General features: G+C 36.8%; 1 protein-coding gene across 1 annotated transcript in view; it reads left to right on the forward strand.

Annotated features, from left to right (window-relative positions):
• The window catches only part of LOC128231087 (fibrillin-2-like), a 54,373-nt gene that overhangs the window by 13,186 nt on the left and 19,495 nt on the right, over positions 1-21,692 (forward strand). Inside the window, exons 5-48 of the mRNA XM_052943507.1 lie at positions 855-1,001; positions 1,168-1,299; positions 1,854-1,982; positions 2,078-2,224; positions 2,391-2,522; positions 3,077-3,205; positions 3,301-3,447; positions 3,614-3,745; positions 4,300-4,428; positions 4,837-4,968; positions 5,523-5,651; positions 6,060-6,191; positions 6,746-6,874; positions 6,970-7,116; positions 7,283-7,414; positions 7,969-8,097; positions 8,193-8,339; positions 8,506-8,637; positions 9,192-9,320; positions 9,416-9,562; positions 9,729-9,860; positions 10,415-10,543; positions 10,639-10,785; positions 10,952-11,083; positions 11,638-11,766; positions 11,862-12,008; positions 12,175-12,306; positions 12,861-12,989; positions 13,085-13,231; positions 13,398-13,529; positions 14,084-14,212; positions 14,308-14,454; positions 14,621-14,752; positions 15,307-15,435; positions 15,531-15,677; positions 15,844-15,975; positions 16,530-16,658; positions 17,067-17,198; positions 17,754-17,882; positions 18,291-18,422; positions 18,977-19,105; positions 19,514-19,645; positions 20,200-20,328; positions 20,737-20,868. Of these exons, the coding sequence (XP_052799467.1) occupies positions 855-1,001; positions 1,168-1,299; positions 1,854-1,982; positions 2,078-2,224; positions 2,391-2,522; positions 3,077-3,205; positions 3,301-3,447; positions 3,614-3,745; positions 4,300-4,428; positions 4,837-4,968; positions 5,523-5,651; positions 6,060-6,191; positions 6,746-6,874; positions 6,970-7,116; positions 7,283-7,414; positions 7,969-8,097; positions 8,193-8,339; positions 8,506-8,637; positions 9,192-9,320; positions 9,416-9,562; positions 9,729-9,860; positions 10,415-10,543; positions 10,639-10,785; positions 10,952-11,083; positions 11,638-11,766; positions 11,862-12,008; positions 12,175-12,306; positions 12,861-12,989; positions 13,085-13,231; positions 13,398-13,529; positions 14,084-14,212; positions 14,308-14,454; positions 14,621-14,752; positions 15,307-15,435; positions 15,531-15,677; positions 15,844-15,975; positions 16,530-16,658; positions 17,067-17,198; positions 17,754-17,882; positions 18,291-18,422; positions 18,977-19,105; positions 19,514-19,645; positions 20,200-20,328; positions 20,737-20,868 (5,925 nt within the window). The remainder of the gene's footprint in view (positions 1-854; positions 1,002-1,167; positions 1,300-1,853; positions 1,983-2,077; positions 2,225-2,390; positions 2,523-3,076; positions 3,206-3,300; positions 3,448-3,613; positions 3,746-4,299; positions 4,429-4,836; positions 4,969-5,522; positions 5,652-6,059; positions 6,192-6,745; positions 6,875-6,969; positions 7,117-7,282; positions 7,415-7,968; positions 8,098-8,192; positions 8,340-8,505; positions 8,638-9,191; positions 9,321-9,415; positions 9,563-9,728; positions 9,861-10,414; positions 10,544-10,638; positions 10,786-10,951; positions 11,084-11,637; positions 11,767-11,861; positions 12,009-12,174; positions 12,307-12,860; positions 12,990-13,084; positions 13,232-13,397; positions 13,530-14,083; positions 14,213-14,307; positions 14,455-14,620; positions 14,753-15,306; positions 15,436-15,530; positions 15,678-15,843; positions 15,976-16,529; positions 16,659-17,066; positions 17,199-17,753; positions 17,883-18,290; positions 18,423-18,976; positions 19,106-19,513; positions 19,646-20,199; positions 20,329-20,736; positions 20,869-21,692) is intronic.

The following is a 21,692-nucleotide window of genomic DNA, read 5'->3' on the forward strand; positions in this document are numbered from 1 at the left end:
TGAAACAGTGTTGTTTGTTGTTTTCAAATGCAAATAGAGACACATATCTGTGCCTTTGTCAAATAAACCAGATGCAATCAAACTCAGCCTCAACAGTATTTCTTCTATCGGAAGCCCGAAGGTTGTTCAAGGTCAGGTCATAAAATATATTGGTGTCCTTTATGCACACGAAGCATAAACTGCATCTGATTTTCGATATATCAAATACTATGACTTTTTTCCAGTTTAATATAATCATCCCGTAATTTTTGCATTAAAAATGTGTAATACAGCATTGTATTTGAATGTCATATGCATTTATGTGTGTGTATTTGTATTTGCTCCATGTTTCATAGTGTTTGTTCAGAAAATCTGTAGTCCATTAAACGAAACTACAAAACAACGCTGTCAAGCTCGCGCATATGACATCAATCGTTCGCTTTCCTCAACAATGTTGATCTCAACCCATTTTTGATAAGTGCTTTTAGTATTTTCTAAAACCAAAAACACACGATAAATAGAATAATGAAATAATATCGGTATCAAATATCAATGCATGTATATGCAACTGCAGTTGAACGATGAATAAAGCTAAGTCTTATTTTTAGATGGCTCGGATTTTAATGATCCTTGCGTTCCTTTCGCTGACACATGTTCTTACACAAATGGGAAATGCCATTCGTCAGAGGCCTCTCCGAGCTTATTCCGGTGCGGGTGTCAAGATGGACTCCAATACCTTCATGAAGAAGGTGGATGTTGTAAGTATTACTATACAAAAAGTGTTACGACCTTGCTTGCTTGTTCAGATAAATTTTGATAATCCTTCCTCAGGTATTGATGAATCTACTATTGTTAATATGTGTCTTCTATTGCAGATGGCGATGATGTTTGTGAGACCTGCACTAATGGTTCCATTAACACATGTTCTGGCGATAGGGTAGAGTGCTTGTTGGACAAAGAAAACTCAATATTCCGCTGTTCATGTCCTCCTGAGTTTGCTATACTAGTAGCTGGCAACTGTTGTAAGTTTTGAATATCAATAATCTTAGGTATAACGCATATTTAAGGTATTGACATTGGAAATAAATGTTGCATCCATATTAAACATTTTCCACATGTGATGCCTAATTATCTTTCGGAAACAGGTTTAACTGGTATTGATTAGTACGCCTTGTATCTAATATACAGATGGAACGAACTATAGTGATCCATGCCCACCCGATTCTTCGAACGCCGATATCTGCACGTATGCTAACGCGCAGTGCATCAACGGGACTTGCGGTTGTGTGGAAGGTCTGGACTATGATGGCACTGGTTGTTGTGAGTTTCAATTATTATTTCTTTATTGTATACACCTAAAATTCAAAACGATTTTGTTTTTAGTTTCTCGTTTAGTACCGTTCGAGAGAAGTCGCTAGAATCGGTACCATACCTATGATGAGATATAGAGTATCACTAGATGATAAGAACATGTACTGTTTCATTTTTCGAACACATCATTGCTTTGAATACCGTTTATTTTAGCCATTGCAGTGGTCATTATTTCAAAAGTAACACTCCTTTCTTTATATTTTAGATGGTAACGATCTATGTGATCCTTGCAACAATGATACTCTGAATTCTTGCATTGGCGATAGATCTGAGTGTCTCTTAGACTCGATCGATAATAAATTCCGTTGTTCATGTCCAGAAGACCTACCGGCTATTGTTTACGGAAACTGCTGTAAGTATAACATTAGTTACTGTTTTCAGAGACGCACTTATATATGTTTAACGTAGATTAATAGTACTTTCTATGTTTTGTAGTAATGATTGGGATTTTGAAAATTAATGAGAAAACAAGTTCATATTGAACAAGACTGTTTCAATTGCAGATGGCACTAACTACAGCGATCCGTGTCCGCTTGATCCAAGCGTGAATACGTGTTCATATGATAATGCGAAATGCATCAATGGGACTTGCGGATGTGAAGAGGGGTTACAGTTTGAAGGCGACGGTTGTTGTGAGTTAAATTACAATATCTAGTGAATAATGCTATGTTTCCTCATTTGTTCATGAATCGGTATTGATCTATTTTTGTGTTTAAATATTTTGCAGATGGCGACGATGTTTGTGAGACCTGCACAAATGGTTCCATTAACACATGTTCTGGCGATAGGGTAGAGTGCTTGTTGGACAAAGAAAACTCAATATTCCGCTGTTCATGTCCTCCTGAGTTTGCTGTACTAGTAGCTGGCAACTGTTGTAAGTTTTGAATATTAATAATCTTAGGTATAACGCATATTTAAGGTATTGACATTGGAAATAAATGTTGCATCAATATTAAACATTTTCCACATGTGATGCCTAATTATCTTTCGGAAACAGGTTTAACTGGTATTGATTAGTACGCCTTGTATCTAATATACAGATGGAACGAACTATAGTGATCCATGCCCACCCGATTTTTCGAACGCCGATATCTGCACGTATGCTAACGCGCAGTGCATCAACGGGACTTGCGGTTGTGTGGAAGGTCTGGACTATGATGGCACTGGTTGTTGTGAGTTTCAATTATTATTTCTTTATTGTATACACCTAAAATTCAAAACGATTTTGTTTTTAGTTTCTCGTTTAGTACCGTTCGAGAGAAGTCGCTAGAATCGGTACCATACCTATGATGAGATATAGAGTATCACTAGATGATAAGAACATGTACTGTTTCATTTTTCGAACACATCATTGCTTTGAATACCGTTCATTTTAGCCATTGCAGTGGTCATTATTTCAAAAGTAACACTCCTTTCTTTATATTTTAGATGGTAACGATCTATGTGATCCTTGCAACAATGATACTCTGAATTCTTGCATTGGCGATAGATCTGAGTGTCTCTTAGACTCGATCGATAATAAATTCCGTTGTTCATGTCCAGAAGACCTACCGGCTATTGTTTACGGAAACTGCTGTAAGTATAACATTAGTTACTGTTTTCAGAGACGCACTTATATATGTTTAACGTAGATTAATAGTACTTTCTATGTTTTGTAGTAATGATTGGGATTTTGAAAATTAATGAGAAAACAAGTTCATATTGAACAAGACTGTTTCAATTGCAGATGGCACTAACTACAGCGATCCGTGTCCGCTTGATCCAAGCGTGAATACGTGTTCATATGATAATGCGAAATGCATCAATGGGACTTGCGGATGTGAAGAGGGGTTACAGTTTGAAGGCGACGGTTGTTGTGAGTTAAATTACAATATCTAGTGAATAATGCTATGTTTCCTCATTTGTTCATGAATCGGTATTGATCTATTTTTGTGTTTAAATATTTTGCAGATGGCGACGATGTTTGTGAGACCTGCACTAATGGTTCCATTAACACATGTTCTGGCGATAGGGTAGAGTGCTTGTTGGACAAAGAAAACTCAATATTCCGCTGTTCATGTCCTCCTGAGTTTGCTGTACTAGTAGCTGGCAACTGTTGTAAGTTTTGAATATTAATAATCTTAGGTATAACGCATATTTAAGGTATTGACATTGGAAATAAATGTTGCATCAATATTAAACATTTTCCACATGTGATGCCTAATTATCTTTCGGAAACAGGTTTAACTGGTATTGATTAGTACGCCTTGTATCTAATATACAGATGGAACGAACTATAGTGATCCATGCCCACCCGATTCTTCGAACGCCGATATCTGCACGTATGCTAACGCGCAGTGCATCAACGGGACTTGCGGTTGTGTGGAAGGTCTGGACTATGATGGCACTGGTTGTTGTGAGTTTCAATTATTATTTCTTTATTGTATACACCTAAAATTCAAAACGATTTTGTTTTTAGTTTCTCGTTTAGTACCGTTCGAGAGAAGTCGCTAGAATCGGTACCATACCTATGATGAGATATAGAGTATCACCAGATGATAAGAACATGTACTGTTTCATTTTTCGAACACATCATTGCTTTGAATACCGTTCATTTTAGCCATTGCAGTGGTCATTATTTCAAAAGTAACACTCCTTTCTTTATATTTTAGATGGTAACGATCTATGTGATCCTTGCAACAATGAAACTCTGAATTCTTGCATTGGCGATAGATCTGAGTGTCTCTTAGACTCGATCGATAATAAATTCCGTTGTTCATGTCCAGAAGACCTACCGGCTATTGTTTACGGAAACTGCTGTAAGTATAACATTAGTTACTGTTTTCAGAGACGCACTTATATATGTTTAACGTAGATTAATAGTACTTTCTATGTTTTGTAGTAATGATTGGGATTTTGAAAATTAATGAGAAAACAAGTTCATATTGAACAAGACTGTTTCAATTGCAGATGGCACTAACTACAGCGATCCGTGTCCGCTTGATCCAAGCGTGAATACGTGTTCATATGATAATGCGAAATGCATCAATGGGACTTGCGGATGTGAAGAGGGGTTACAGTTTGAAGGCGACGGTTGTTGTGAGTTAAATTACAATATCTAGTGAATAATGCTATGTTTCCTCATTTGTTCATGAATCGGTATTGATCTATTTTTGTGTTTAAATATTTTGCAGATGGCGACGATGTTTGTGAGACCTGCACTAATGGTTCCATTAACACATGTTCTGGCGATAGGGTAGAGTGCTTGTTGGACAAAGAAAACTCAATATTCCGCTGTTCATGTCCTCATGAGTTTGCTGTACTAATAGCTGGCAACTGTTGTAAGTTTTGAATATTAATAATCTTAGGTATAACGCATATTTAAGGTATTGACATTGGAAATAAATGTTGCATCAATATTAAACATTTTCCACATGTGATGCCTAATTATCTTTCGGAAACAGGTTTAACTGGTATTGATTAGTACGCCTTGTATCTAATATACAGATGGAACGAACTATAGTGATCCATGCCCACCCGATTCTTCGAACGCCGATATCTGCACGTATGCTAACGCGCAGTGCATCAACGGGACTTGCGGTTGTGTGGAAGGTCTGGACTATGATGGCACTGGTTGTTGTGAGTTTCAATTATTATTTCTTTATTGTATACACCTAAAATTCAAAACGATTTTGTTTTTAGTTTCTCGTTTAGTACCGTTCGAGAGAAGTCGCTAGAATCGGTACCATACCTATGATGAGATATAGAGTATCACCAGATGATAAGAACATGTACTGTTTCATTTTTCGAACACATCATTGCTTTGAATACCGTTCATTTTAGCCATTGCAGTGGTCATTATTTCAAAAGTAACACTCCTTTCTTTATATTTTAGATGGTAACGATCTATGTGATCCTTGCAACAATGATACTCTGAATTCTTGCATTGGCGATAGATCTGAGTGTCTCTTAGACTCGATCGATAATAAATTCCGTTGTTCATGTCCAGAAGACCTACCGGCTATTGTTTACGGAAACTGCTGTAAGTATAACATTAGTTACTGTTTTCAGAGACGCACTTATATATGTTTAACGTAGATTAATAGTACTTTCTATGTTTTGTAGTAATGATTGGGATTTTGAAAATTAATGAGAAAACAAGTTCATATTGAACAAGACTGTTTCAATTGCAGATGGCACTAACTACAGCGATCCGTGTCCGCTTGATCCAAGCGTGAATACGTGTTCATATGATAATGCGAAATGCATCAATGGGACTTGCGGATGTGAAGAGGGGTTACAGTTTGAAGGCGACGGTTGTTGTGAGTTAAATTACAATATCTAGTGAATAATGCTATGTTTCCTCATTTGTTCATGAATCGGTATTGATCTATTTTTGTGTTTAAATATTTTGCAGATGGCGACGATGTTTGTGAGACCTGCACTAATGGTTCCATTAACACATGTTCTGGCGATAGGGTAGAGTGCTTGTTGGACAAAGAAAACTCAATATTCCGCTGTTCATGTCCTCCTAAGTTTGCTGTACTAGTAGCTGGCAACTGTTGTAAGTTTTGAATATTAATAATCTTAGGTATAACGCATATTTAAGGTATTGACATTGGAAATAAATGTTGCATCAATATTAAACATTTTCCACATGTGATGCCTAATTATCTTTCGGAAACAGGTTTAACTGGTATTGATTAGTACGCCTTGTATCTAATATACAGATGGAACGAACTATAGTGATCCATGCCCACCCGATTCTTCGAACGCCGATATCTGCACGTATGCTAACGCGCAGTGCATCAACGGGACTTGCGGTTGTGTGGAAGGTCTGGACTATGATGGCACTGGTTGTTGTGAGTTTCAATTATTATTTCTTTATTGTATACACCTAAAATTCAAAACGATTTTGTTTTTAGTTTCTCGTTTAGTACCGTTCGAGAGAAGTCGCTAGAATCGGTACCATACCTATGATGAGATATAGAGTATCACCAGATGATAAGAACATGTACTGTTTCATTTTTCGAACACATCATTGCTTTGAATACCGTTCATTTTAGCCATTGCAGTGGTCATTATTTCAAAAGTAACACTCCTTTCTTTATATTTTAGATGGTAACGATCTATGTGATCCTTGCAACAATGATACTCTGAATTCTTGCATTGGCGATAGATCTGAGTGTCTCTTAGACTCGATCGATAATAAATTCCGTTGTTCATGTCCAGAAGACCTACCGGCTATTGTTTACGGAAACTGCTGTAAGTATAACATTAGTTACTGTTTTCAGAGACGCACTTATATATGTTTAACGTAGATTAATAGTACTTTCTATGTTTTGTAGTAATGATTGGGATTTTGAAAATTAATGAGAAAACAAGTTCATATTGAACAAGACTGTTTCAATTGCAGATGGCACTAACTACAGCGATCCGTGTCCGCTTGATCCAAGCGTGAATACGTGTTCATATGATAATGCGAAATGCATCAATGGGACTTGCGGATGTGAAGAGGGGTTACAGTTTGAAGGCGACGGTTGTTGTGAGTTAAATTACAATATCTAGTGAATAATGCTATGTTTCCTCATTTGTTCATGAATCGGTATTGATCTATTTTTGTGTTTAAATATTTTGCAGATGGCGACGATGTTTGTGAGACCTGCACTAATGGTTCCATTAACACATGTTCTGGCGATAGGGTAGAGTGCTTGTTGGACAAAGAAAACTCAATATTCCGCTGTTCATGTCCTCCTGAGTTTGCTGTACTAGTAGCTGGCAACTGTTGTAAGTTTTGAATATTAATAATCTTAGGTATAACGCATATTTAAGGTATTGACATTGGAAATAAATGTTGCATCAATATTAAACATTTTCCACATGTGATGCCTAATTATCTTTCGGAAACAGGTTTAACTGGTATTGATTAGTACGCCTTGTATCTAATATACAGATGGAACGAACTATAGTGATCCATGCCCACCCGATTCTTCGAACGCCGATATCTGCACGTATGCTAACGCGCAGTGCATCAACGGGACTTGCGGTTGTCTGGAAGGTCTGGACTATGATGGCACTGGTTGTTGTGAGTTTCAATTATTATTTCTTTATTGTATACACCTAAAATTCAAAACGATTTTGTTTTTAGTTTCTCGTTTAGTACCGTTCGAGAGAAGTCGCTAGAATCGGTACCATACCTATGATGAGATATAGAGTATCACCAGATGATAAGAACATGTACTGTTTCATTTTTCGAACACATCATTGCTTTGAATACCGTTCATTTTAGCCATTGCAGTGGTCATTATTTCAAAAGTAACACTCCTTTCTTTATATTTTAGATGGTAACGATCTATGTGATCCTTGCAACAATGAAACTCTGAATTCTTGCATTGGCGATAGATCTGAGTGTCTCTTAGACTCGATCGATAATAAATTCCGTTGTTCATGTCCAGAAGACCTACCGGCTATTGTTTACGGAAACTGCTGTAAGTATAACATTAGTTACTGTTTTCAGAGACGCACTTATATATGTTTAACGTAGATTAATAGTACTTTCTATGTTTTGTAGTAATGATTGGGATTTTGAAAATTAATGAGAAAACAAGTTCATATTGAACAAGACTGTTTCAATTGCAGATGGCACTAACTACAGCGATCCGTGTCCGCTTGATCCAAGCGTGAATACGTGTTCATATGATAATGCGAAATGCATCAATGGGACTTGCGGATGTGAAGAGGGGTTACAGTTTGAAGGCGACGGTTGTTGTGAGTTAAATTACAATATCTAGTGAATAATGCTATGTTTCCTCATTTGTTCATGAATCTGTATTGATCTATTTTTGTGTTTAAATATTTTGCAGATGGCGACGATGTTTGTGAGACCTGCACTAATGGTTCCATTAACACATGTTCTGGCGATAGGGTAGAGTGCTTGTTGGACAAAGAAAACTCAATATTCCGCTGTTCATGTCCTCCTGAGTTTGCTGTACTAGTAGCTGGCAACTGTTGTAAGTTTTGAATATTAATAATCTTAGGTATAACGCATATTTAAGGTATTGACATTGGAAATAAATGTTGCATCAATATTAAACATTTTCCACATGTGATGCCTAATTATCTTTCGGAAACAGGTTTAACTGGTATTGATTAGTACGCCTTGTATCTAATATACAGATGGAACGAACTATAGTGATCCATGCCCACCCGATTCTTCAAACGCCGATATCTGCACGTATGCTAACGCGCAGTGCATCAACGGGACTTGCGGTTGTGTGGAAGGTCTGGACTATGATGGCACTGGTTGTTGTGAGTTTCAATTATTATTTCTTTATTGTATACACCTAAAATTCAAAACGATTTTGTTTTTAGTTTCTCGTTTAGTACCGTTCGAGAGAAGTCGCTAGAATCGGTACCATACCTATGATGAGATATAGAGTATCACCAGATGATAAGAACATGTACTGTTTCATTTTTCGAACACATCATTGCTTTGAATACCGTTCATTTTAGCCATTGCAGTGGTCATTATTTCAAAAGTAACACTCCTTTCTTTATATTTTAGATGGTAACGATCTATGTGATCCTTGCAACAATGAAACTCTGAATTCTTGCATTGGCGATAGATCTGAGTGTCTCTTAGACTCGATCGATAATAAATTCCGTTGTTCATGTCCAGAAGACCTACCGGCTATTGTTTACGGAAACTGCTGTAAGTATAACATTAGTTACTGTTTTCAGAGACGAACTTATATATGTTTAACGTAGATTAATAGTACTTTCTATGTTTTGTAGTAATGATTGGGATTTTGAAAATTAATGAGAAAACAAGTTCATATTGAACAAGACTGTTTCAATTGCAGATGGCACTAACTACAGCGATCCGTGTCCGCTTGATCCAAGCGTGAATACGTGTTCATATGATAATGCGAAATGCATCAATGGGACTTGCGGATGTGAAGAGGGGTTACAGTTTGAAGGCGACGGTTGTTGTGAGTTAAATTACAATATCTAGTGAATAATGCTATGTTTCCTCATTTGTTCATGAATCGGTATTGATCTATTTTTGTGTTTAAATATTTTGCAGATGGCGACGATGTTTGTGAGACCTGCACTAATGGTTCCATTAACACATGTTCTGGCGATAGGGTAGAGTGCTTGTTGGACAAAGAAAACTCAATATTCCACTGTTCATGTCCTCCTGAGTTTGCTGTACTAGTAGCTGGCAACTGTTGTAAGTTTTGAATATTAATAATCTTAGGTATAACGCATATTTAAGGTATTGACATTGGAAATAAATGTTGCATCAATATTAAACATTTTCCACATGTGATGCCTAATTATCTTTCGGAAACAGGTTTAACTGGTATTGATTAGTACGCCTTGTATCTAATATACAGATGGAACGAACTATAGTGATCCATGCCCACCCGATTCTTCGAACGCCGATATCTGCACGTATGCTAACGCGCAGTGCATCAACGGGACTTGCGGTTGTGTGGAAGGTCTGGACTATGATGGCGCTGGTTGTTGTGAGTTTCAATTATTATTTCTTTATTGTATACACCTAAAATTCAAAACGATTTTGTTTTTAGTTTCTCGTTTAGTACCGTTCGAGAGAAGTCGCTAGAATCGGTACCATACCTATGATGAGATATAGAGTATCACCAGATGATAAGAACATGTACTGTTTCATTTTTCGAACACATCATTGCTTTGAATACCGTTCATTTTAGCCATTGCAGTGGTCATTATTTCAAAAGTAACACTCCTTTCTTTATATTTTAGATGGTAACGATCTATGTGATCCTTGCAACAATGATACTCTGAATTCTTGCATTGGCGATAGATCTGAGTGTCTCTTAGACTCGATCGATAATAAATTCCGTTGTTCATGTCCAGAAGACCTACCGGCTATTGTTTACGGAAACTGCTGTAAGTATAACATTAGTTACTGTTTTCAGAGACGCACTTATATATGTTTAACGTAGATTAATAGTACTTTCTATGTTTTGTAGTAATGATTGGGATTTTGAAAATTAATGAGAAAACAAGTTCATATTGAACAAGACTGTTTCAATTGCAGATGGCACTAACTACAGCGATCCGTGTCCGCTTGATCCAAGCGTGAATACGTGTTCATATGATAATGCGAAATGCATCAATGGGACTTGCGGATGTGAAGAGGGGTTACAGTTTGAAGGCGACGGTTGTTGTGAGTTAAATTACAATATCTAGTGAATAATGCTATGTTTCCTCATTTGTTCATGAATCGGTATTGATCTATTTTTGTGTTTAAATATTTTGCAGATGGCGACGATGTTTGTGAGACCTGCACTAATGGTTCCATTAACACATGTTCTGGCGATAGGGTAGAGTGCTTGTTGGACAAAGAAAACTCAATATTCCGCTGTTCATGTCCTCCTGAGTTTGCTGTACTAGTAGCTGGCAACTGTTGTAAGTTTTGAATATTAATAATCTTAGGTATAACGCATATTTAAGGTATTGACATTGGAAATAAATGTTGCATCAATATTAAACATTTTCCACATGTGATGCCTAATTATCTTTCGGAAACAGGTTTAACTGGTATTGATTAGTACGCCTTGTATCTAATATACAGATGGAACGAACTATAGTGATCCATGCCCACCCGATTCTTCGAACGCCGATATCTGCACGTATGCTAACGCGCAGTGCATCAACGGGACTTGCGGTTGTGTGGAAGGTCTGGACTATGATGGCACTGGTTGTTGTGAGTTTCAATTATTATTTCTTTATTGTATACACCTAAAATTCAAAACGATTTTGTTTTTAGTTTCTCGTTTAGTACCGTTCGAGAGAAGTCGCTAGAATCGGTACCATACCTATGATGAGATATAGAGTATCACCAGATGATAAGAACATGTACTGTTTCATTTTTCGAACACATCATTGCTTTGAATACCGTTCATTTTAGCCATTGCAGTGGTCATTATTTCAAAAGTAACACTCCTTTCTTTATATTTTAGATGGTAACGATCTATGTGATCCTTGCAACAATGATACTCTGAATTCTTGCATTGGCGATAGATCTGAGTGTCTCTTAGACTCGATCGATAATAAATTCCGTTGTTCATGTCCAGAAGACCTACCGGCTATTGTTTACGGAAACTGCTGTAAGTATAACATTAGTTACTGTTTTCAGAGACGCACTTATATATGTTTAACGTAGATTAATAGTACTTTCTATGTTTTGTAGTAATGATTGGGATTTTGAAAGTTAATGAGAAAACAAGTTCATATTGAACAAGACTGTTTCAATTGCAGATGGCACTAACTACAGCGATCCGTGTCCGCTTGATCCAAGCGTGAATACGTGTTCATATGATAATGCGAAATGCATCAATGGGACTTGCGGATGTGAAGAGGGGTTACAGTTTGAAGGCGACGGTTGTTGTGAGTTAAATTACAATATCTAGTGAATAATGCTATGTTTCCTCATTTGTTCATGAATCGGTATTGATCTATTTTTGTGTTTAAATATTTTGCAGATGGCGACGATGTTTGTGAGACCTGCACTAATGGTTCCATTAACACATGTTCTGGCGATAGGGTAGAGTGCTTGTTGGACAAAGAAAACTCAATATTCCGCTGTTCATGTCCTCCTGAGTTTGCTGTACTAGTAGCTGGCAACTGTTGTAAGTTTTGAATATTAATAATCTTAGGTATAACGCATATTTAAGGTATTGACATTGGAAATAAATGTTGCATCAATATTAAACATTTTCCACATGTGATGCCTAATTATCTTTCGGAAACAGGTTTAACTGGTATTGATTAGTACGCCTTGTATCTAATATACAGATGGAACGAACTATAGTGATCCATGCCCACCCGATTCTTCGAACGCCGATATCTGCACGTATGCTAACGCGCAGTGCATCAACGGGACTTGCGGTTGTGTGGAAGGTCTGGACTATGATGGCACTGGTTGTTGTGAGTTTCAATTATTATTTCTTTATTGTATACACCTAAAATTCAAAACGATTTTGTTTTTAGTTTCTCGTTTAGTACCGTTCGAGAGAAGTCGCTAGAATCGGTACCATACCTATGATGAGATATAGAGTATCAGCAGATGATAAGAACATGTACTGTTTCATTTTTCGAACACATCATTGCTTTGAATACCGTTCATTTTAGCCTTTGCAGTGGTCATTATTTCAAAAGTAACACTCCTTTCTTTATATTTTAGATGGTAACGATCTATGTGATCCTTGCAACAATGAAACTCTGAATTCTTGCATTGGCGATAGATCTGAGTGTCTCTTAGACTCGATCGATAATAAATTCCGTTGTTCATGTCCAGAAGACCTACCGGCTATTGTTTACGGAAACTGCTGTAAGTATAACATTAGTTACTGTTTTCAGAGACGCACTTATATATGTTTAACGTAGATTAATAGTACTTTCTATGTTTTGTAGTAATGATTGGGATTTTGAAAATTAATGAGAAAACAAGTTCATATTGAACAAGACTGTTTCAATTGCAGATGGCACTAACTACAGCGATCCGTGTCCGCTTGATCCAAGCGTGAATACGTGTTCATATGATAATGCGAAATGCATCAATGGGACTTGCGGATGTGAAGAGGGGTTACAGTTTGAAGGCGACGGTTGTTGTGAGTTAAATTACAATATCTAGTGAATAATGCTATGTTTCCTCATTTGTTCATGAATCGGTATTGATCTATTTTTGTGTTTAAATATTTTGCAGATGGCGACGATGTTTGTGAGATCTGCACTAATGGTTCCATTAACACATGTTCTGGCGATAGGGTAGAGTGCTTGTTGGACAAAGAAAACTCAATATTCCGCTGTTCATGTCCTCCTGAGTTTGCTGTACTAGTAGCTGGCAACTGTTGTAAGTTTTGAATATTAATAATCTTAGGTATAACGCATATTTAAGGTATTGACATTGGAAATAAATGTTGCATCAATATTAAACATTTTCCACATGTGATGCCTAATTATCTTTCGGAAACAGGTTTAACTGGTATTGATTAGTACGCCTTGTATCTAATATACAGATGGAACGAACTATAGTGATCCATGCCCACCCGATTCTTCGAACGCCGATATCTGCACGTATGCTAACGCGCAGTGCATCAACGGGACTTGCGGTTGTGTGGAAGGTCTGGACTATGATGGCACTGGTTGTTGTGAGTTTCAATTATTATTTCTTTATTGTATACACCTAAAATTCAAAACGATTTTGTTTTTAGTTTCTCGTTTAGTACCGTTCGAGAGAAGTCGCTAGAATCGGTACCATACCTATGATGAGATATAAAGTATCAGCAGATGATAAGAACATGTACTGTTTCATTTTTCGAACACATCATTGCTTTGAATACCGTTCATTTTAGCCATTGCAGTGGTCATTATTTCAAAAGTAACACTCCTTTCTTTATATTTTAGATGGTAACGATCTATGTGATCCTTGCAACAATGATACTCTGAATTCTTGCATTGGCGATAGATCTGAGTGTCTCTTAGACTCGATCGATAATAAATTCCGTTGTTCATGTCCAGAAGACCTACCGGCTATTGTTTACGGAAACTGCTGTAAGTATAACATTAGTTACTGTTTTCAGAGACGCACTTATATATGTTTAACGTAGATTAATAGTACTTTCTATGTTTTGTAGTAATGATTGGGATTTTGAAAATTAATGAGAAAACAAGTTCATATTGAACAAGACTGTTTCGATTGCAGATGGCACTAACTACAGCGATCCGTGTCCGCTTGATCCAAGCGTGAATACGTGTTCATATGATAATGCGAAATGCATCAATGGGACTTGCGGATGTGAAGAGGGGTTACAGTTTGAAGGCGACGGTTGTTGTGAGTTAAATTACAATATCTAGTGAATAATGCTATGTTTCCTCATTTGTTCATGAATCGGTATTGATCTATTTTTGTGTTTAAATATTTTGCAGATGGCGACGATGTTTGTGAGACCTGCACTAATGGTTCCATTAACACATGTTCTGGCGATAGGGTAGAGTGCTTGTTGGACAAAGAAAACTCAATATTCCGCTGTTCATGTCCTCCTGAGTTTGCTGTACTAGTAGCTGGCAACTGTTGTAAGTTTTGAATATTAATAATCTTAGGTATAACGCATATTTAAGGTATTGACATTGGAAATAAATGTTGCATCAATATTAAACATTTTCCACATGTGATGCCTAATTATCTTTCGGAAACAGGTTTAACTGGTATTGATTAGTACGCCTTGTATCTAATATACAGATGGAACGAACTATAGTGATCCATGCCCACCCGGTTCTTCGAACGCCGATATCTGCACGTATGCTAACGCGCAGTGCATCAACGGGACTTGCGGTTGTGTGGAAGGTCTGGACTATGATGGCACTGGTTGTTGTGAGTTTCAATTATTATTTCTTTATTGTATACACCTAAAATTCAAAACGATTTTGTTTTTAGTTTCTCGTTTAGTACCGTTCGAGAGAAGTCGCTAGAATCGGTACCATACCTATGATGAGATATAGAGTATCACCAGATGATAAGAACATGTACTGTTTCATTTTTCGAACACATCATTGCTTTGAATACCGTTCATTTTAGCCATTGCAGTGGTCATTATTTCAAAAGTAACACTCCTTTCTTTATATTTTAGATGGTAACGATCTATGTGATCCTTGCAACAATGATACTCTGAATTCTTGCATTGGTGAAAGATCTGAGTGTCTCTTAGACTCGATCGATAATAAATTCCGTTGTTCATGTCCAGAAGACCTACCGGCTATTGTATACGGAAACTGCTGTAAGTATAACATTAGTTACTGTTTTCAGAGACGCACTTATATATGTTTAACGTAGATTAATAGTACTTTCTATGTTTTGTAGTAATGATTGGGATTTTGAAAATTAATGAGAAAACAAGTTCATATTGAACAAGACTGTTTCAATTGCAGATGGCACTAACTACAGCGATCCGTGTCCGCTTGATCCAAGCGTGAATACGTGTTCATATGATAATGCGAAATGCATCAATGGGACTTGCGGATGTGAAGAGGGGTTACAGTTTGAAGGCGACGGTTGTTGTGAGTTAAATTACAATATCTAGTGAATAATGCTATGTTTCCTCATTTGTTCATGAATCGGTATTGATCTATTTTTGTGTTTAAATATTTTGCAGATGGCGACGATGTTTGTGAGACCTGCACTAATGGTTCCATTAACACATGTTCTGGCGATAGGGTAGAGTGCTTGTTGGACAAAGAAAACTCAATATTCCGCTGTTCATGTCCTCCTGAGTTTGCTGTACTAGTAGCTGGCAACTGTTGTAAGTTTTGAATATTAATAATCTTAGGTATAACGCATATTTAAGGTATTGACATTGGAAATAAATGTTGCATCAATATTAAACATTTTCCACATGTGATGCCTAATTATCTTTCGGAAACAGGTTTAACTGGTATTGATTAGTACGCCTTGTATCTAATATACAGATGGAACGAACTATAGTGATCCATGCCCACCCGATTCTTCGAACGCCGATATCTGCACGTATGCTAACGCGCAGTGCATCAACGGGACTTGCGGTTGTGTGGAAGGTCTGGACTATGATGGCACTGGTTGTTGTGAGTTTCAATTATTATTTCTTTATTGTATACACCTAAAATTCAAAACGATTTTGTTTTTAGTTTCTCGTTTAGTACCGTTCGAGAGAAGTCGCTAGAATCGGTACCATACCTATGATGAGATATAGAGTATCAGCAGATGATAAGAACATGTACTGTTTCATTTTTCGAACACATCATTGCTTTGAATACCGTTCATTTTAGCCTTTGCAGTGGTCATTATTTCAAAAGTAACACTCCTTTCTTTATATTTTAGATGGTAACGATCTATGTGATCCTTGCAACAATGATACTCTGAATTCTTGCATTGGCGATAGATCTGAGTGTCTCTTAGACTCGATCGATAATAAATTCCGTTGTTCATGTCCAGAAGACCTACCGGCTATTGTTTACGGAAACTGCTGTAAGTATAACATTAGTTACTGTTTTCAGAGACGCACTTATATATGTTTAACGTAGATTAATAGTACTTTCTATGTTTTGTAGTAATGATTGGGATTTTGAACATTAATGAGAAAACAAGTTCATATTGAACAAGACTGTTTCAATTGCAGATGGCACTAACTACAGCGATCCGTGTCCGCTTGATCCAAGCGTGAATACGTGTTCATATGATAATGCGAAATGCATCAATGGGACTTGCGGATGTGAAGAGGGGTTACAGTTTGAAGGCGACGGTTGTTGTGAGTTAAATTACAATATCTAGTGAATAATGCTATGTTTCCTCATTTGTTCATGAATCGGTATTGATCTATTTTTGTGTTTAAATATTTTGCAGATGGCGACGATGTTTGTGAGACCTGCACTAATGGTTCCATTAACACATGTTCTGGCGATAGGGTAGAGTGCTTGTTGGACAAAGAAAACTCAATATTCCGCTGTTCATGTCCTCCTGAGTTTGCTATACTAGTAGCTGGCAACTGTTGTAAGTTTTGAATATCAATAATCTTAGGTATAACGCATATTTAAGGTATTGACATTGGAAATAAATGTTGCATCAATATTAAACATTTTCCACATGTGATGCCTAATTATCTTTCGGAAACAGGTTTAACTGGTATTGATTAGTACGCCTTGTATCTAATATACAGATGGAACGAACTATAGTGATCCATGCCCACCCGATTCTTCGAACGCCGATATCTGCACGTATGCTAACGCGCAGTGCATCAACGGGACTTGCGGTTGTGTGGAAGGTCTGGACTATGATGGCACTGGTTGTTGTGAGTTTCAATTATTATTTCTTTATTGTATACACCTAAAATTCAAAACGATTTTGTTTTTAGTTTCTCGTTTAGTACCGTTCGAGAGAAGTCGCTAGAATCGGTACCATACCTATGATGAGATATAGAGTATCACTAGATGATAAGAACATGTACTGTTTCATTTTTCGAACACATCATTGCTTTGAATACCGTTCATTTTAGCCATTGCAGTGGTCATTATTTCAAAAGTAACACTCCTTTCTTTATATTTTAGATGGTAACGATCTATGTGATCCTTGCAACAATGATACTCTGAATTCTTGCATTGGCGATAGATCTGAGTGTCTCTTAGACTCGATCGATAATAAATTCCGTTGTTCATGTCCAGAAGACCTACCGGCTATTGTTTACGGAAACTGCTGTAAGTATAACATTAGTTTACTGTTTTCAGAGACGCACTTATATATGTTTAACGTAGATTAATAGTACTTTCTATGTTTTGTAGTAATGATTGGGATTTTGAAAATTAATGAGAAAACAAGTTCATATTGAACAAGACTGTTTCAATTGCAGATGGCACTAACTACAGCGATCCGTGTCCGCTTGATCCAAGCGTGAATACGTGTTCATATGATAATGCGAAATGCATCAATGGGACTTGCGGATGTGAAGAGGGGTTACAGTTTGAAGGCGACGGTTGTTGTGAGTTAAATTACAATATCTAGTGAATAATGCTATGTTTCCTCATTTGTTCATGAATCGGTATTGATCTATTTTTGTGTTTAAATATTTTGCAGATGGCGACGATGTTTGTGAGACCTGCACTAATGGTTCCATTAACACATGTTCTGGCGATAGGGTAGAGTGCTTGTTGGACAAAGAAAACTCAATATTCCGCTGTTCATGTCCTCCTGAGTTTGCTATACTAGTAGCTGGCAACTGTTGTAAGTTTTGAATATCAATAATCTTAGGTATAACGCATATTTAAGGTATTGACATTGGAAATAAATGTTGCATCAATATTAAACATTTTCCACATGTGATGCCTAATTATCTTTCGGAAACAGGTTTAACTGGTATTGATTAGTACGCCTTGTATCTAATATACAGATGGAACGAACTATAGTGATCCATGCCCACCCGATTCTTTGAACGCCGATATCTGCACGTATGCTAACGCGCAGTGCATCAACGGGACTTGCGGTTGTGTGGAAGGTCTGGACTATGATGGCACTGGTTGTTGTGAGTTTCAATTATTATTTCTTTATTGTATACACCTAAAATTCAAAACGATTTTGTTTTTAGTTTCTCGTTTAGTACCGTTTGAGAGAAGTCGCTAGAATCGGTACCATACCTATGATGAGATATAGAGTATCACCAGATGATAAGAACATGTACTGTTTCATTTTTCGAACACATCATTACCTTGAATACCTTTCATTTTAGCCATTGCAGTGGTCATTATTTCAAAAGTAACACTCCTTTCTTTATATTTTAGATGGTAACGATCTATGTGATCCTTGCAACAATGATACTCTGAATTCTTGCATTGGTGAAAGATCTGAGTGTCTCTTAGACTCGATCGATAATAAATTCCGTTGTTCATGTCCAGAAGACCTACCGGCTATTGTTTACGGAAACTGCTGTAAGTATAACATTAGTTACTGTTTTCAGAGACGCACTTATATATGTTTAACGTAGATTAATAGTACTTTCTATGTTTTGTAGTAATGATTGGGATTTTGAACATTAATGAGAAAACAAGTTCATATTGAACAAGACTGTTTCAATTGCAGATGGCACTAACTACAGCGATCCGTGTCCGCTTGATCCAAGCGTGAATACGTGTTCATATGATAATGCGAAATGCATCAATGGGACTTGCGGATGTGAAGAGGGGTTACAGTTTGAAGGCGACGGTTGTTGTGAGTTAAATTACAATATCTAGTGAATAATGCTATGTTTCCTCATTTGTTCATGAATCGGTATTGATCTATTTTTGTGTTTAAATATTTTGCAGATGGCGACGATGTTTGTGAGACCTGCACTAATGGTTCCATTAACACATGTTCTGGCGATAGGGTAGAGTGCTTGTTGGACAAAGAAAACTCAATATTCCGCTGTTCATGTCCTCCTGAGTTTGCTATACTAGTAGCTGGCAACTGTTGTAAGTTTTGAATATCAATAATCTTAGGTATAACGCATATTTAAGGTATTGACATTGGAAATAAATGTTGCATCAATATTAAACATTTTCCACATGTGATGCCTAATTATCTTTCGGAAACAGGTTTAACTGGTATTGATTAGTACGCCTTGTATCTAATATACAGATGGAACGAACTATAGTGATCCATGCCCACCCGATTCTTCGAACGCCGATATCTGCACGTATGCTAACGCGCAGTGCATCAACGGGACTTGCGGTTGTGTGGAAGGTCTGGACTATGATGGCACTGGTTGTTGTGAGTTTCAATTATTATTTCTTTATTGTATACACCTAAAATTCAAGACGATTTTGTTTTTAGTTTCTCGTTTAGTACCGTTCGAGAGAAGTCGCTAGAATCGGTACCATACCTATGATGAGATATAGAGTATCAGCAGATGATAATAACATGTACTGTTTCATTTTTCGAACACATCATTGCTTTGAATACCGTTCATTTTAGCCATTGCAGTGGTCATTATTTCAAAAGTAACACTCCTTTCTTTATATTTTAGATGGTAACGATCTATGTGATCCTTGCAACAATGATACTCTGAATTCTTGCATTGGCGATAGATCTGAGTGTCTCTTAGACTCGATCGATAATAAATTCCGTTGTTCATGTCCAGAAGACCTACCGGCTATTGTTTACGGAAACTGCTGTAAGTATTACATTTGTTACTGTTTTTAGAGACGCACTTATATATGTTTAACGTAGATTAATAGTACTTTCTATGTTTTGTAGTAATGATTGGGATTTTGAAAATTAATGAGAAAACAAGTTCATATTGAACAAGACTGTTTCAATTGCAGATGGCACTAACTACAGCGATCCGTGTCCGCTTGATCCAAGCGTGAATACGTGTTCATATGATAATGCGAAATGCATCAATGGGACTTGCGGATGTGAAGAGGGGTTACAGTTTGAAGGCGACGGTTGTTGTGAGTTAAATTACAATATCTAGTGAATAATGCTATGTTTCCTCATTTGTTCATGAATCGGTATTGATCTATTTTTGTGTTTAAATATTTTGCAGATGGCGACGATGTTTGTGAGACCTGCACTAATGGTTCCATTAACACATGTTCTGGCGATAGGGTAGAGTGCTTGTTGGACAAAGAAAACTCAATATTCCGCTGTTCATGTCCTCCTGAGTTTGCTATACTAGTAGCTGGCAACTGTTGTAAGTTTTGAATATCAATAATCTTAGGTATAACGCATATTTAAGGTATTGACATTGGAAATAAATGTTGCATCAATATTAAACATTTTCCACATGTGATGCCTAATTATCTTTCGGAAACAGGTTTAACTGGTATTGATTAGTACGCCTTGTATCTAATATACAGATGGAACGAACTATAGTGATCCATGCCCACCCGATTCTTCGAACGCCGATATCTGCACGTATGCTAACGCGCAGTGCATCAACGGGACTTGCGGTTGTGTGGAAGGTCTGGACTATGATGGCACTGGTTGTTGTGAGTTTCAATTATTATTTCTTTATTGTATACACCTAAAATTCAAAACGATTTTGTTTTTAGTTTCTCGTTTAGTACCGTTCGAGAGAAGTCGCTAGAATCGGTACCATACCTATGATGAGATATAGAGTATCAGCAGATGATAAGAACATGCACTGTTTCATTTTTCGAACACATCATTGCTTTGAATACCGTTTATTTTAGCCATTGCAGTGGTCATTATTTCAAAAGTAACACTCCTTTCTTTATATTTTAGATGGTAACGATCTATGTGATCCTTGCAACAATGATACTCTGAATTCTTGCATTGGCGATAGATCTGAGTGTCTCTTAGACTCGATCGATAATAAATTCCGTTGTTCATGTCCAGAAGACCTACCGGCTATTGTTTACGGAAACTGCTGTAAGTATTACATTTGTTACTGTTTTCAGAGACGCACTTATACATGTTTAATTTAGATTAATAGTACTTTCTATGTTTTGTAGTTATTATTGGGATTTTAAAACTTAAATTAGGAAACAGGTTTATATCAAACATCAGAAGTTCTGTTGCAGACCGTGTTCCGTGTTTTTTTAACCAAACATGAACATGTGTTCATATGATAATCATTTGATGGGTTTTTGTAAGAGATGCATTTAAAACTGTTGTACCTTATCTATTCTGCGCGCTGCGTATATCAATTAAAGTGTTGGGAGACGTAACATATTTTTTTTAATATAAATATATTCTACTATCACGAGTGTGTGTATACCACGAGATTAATTACGGCATAAATGCAACAAGAAGTATTCCTTAAAATTGTGATAAAACATAGGCAGTATTT

This window comes from Mya arenaria, chromosome 4 (assembly GCF_026914265.1).
Source record: "Mya arenaria isolate MELC-2E11 chromosome 4, ASM2691426v1".
Taxonomy (NCBI): domain Eukaryota; kingdom Metazoa; phylum Mollusca; class Bivalvia; order Myida; family Myidae; genus Mya; species Mya arenaria.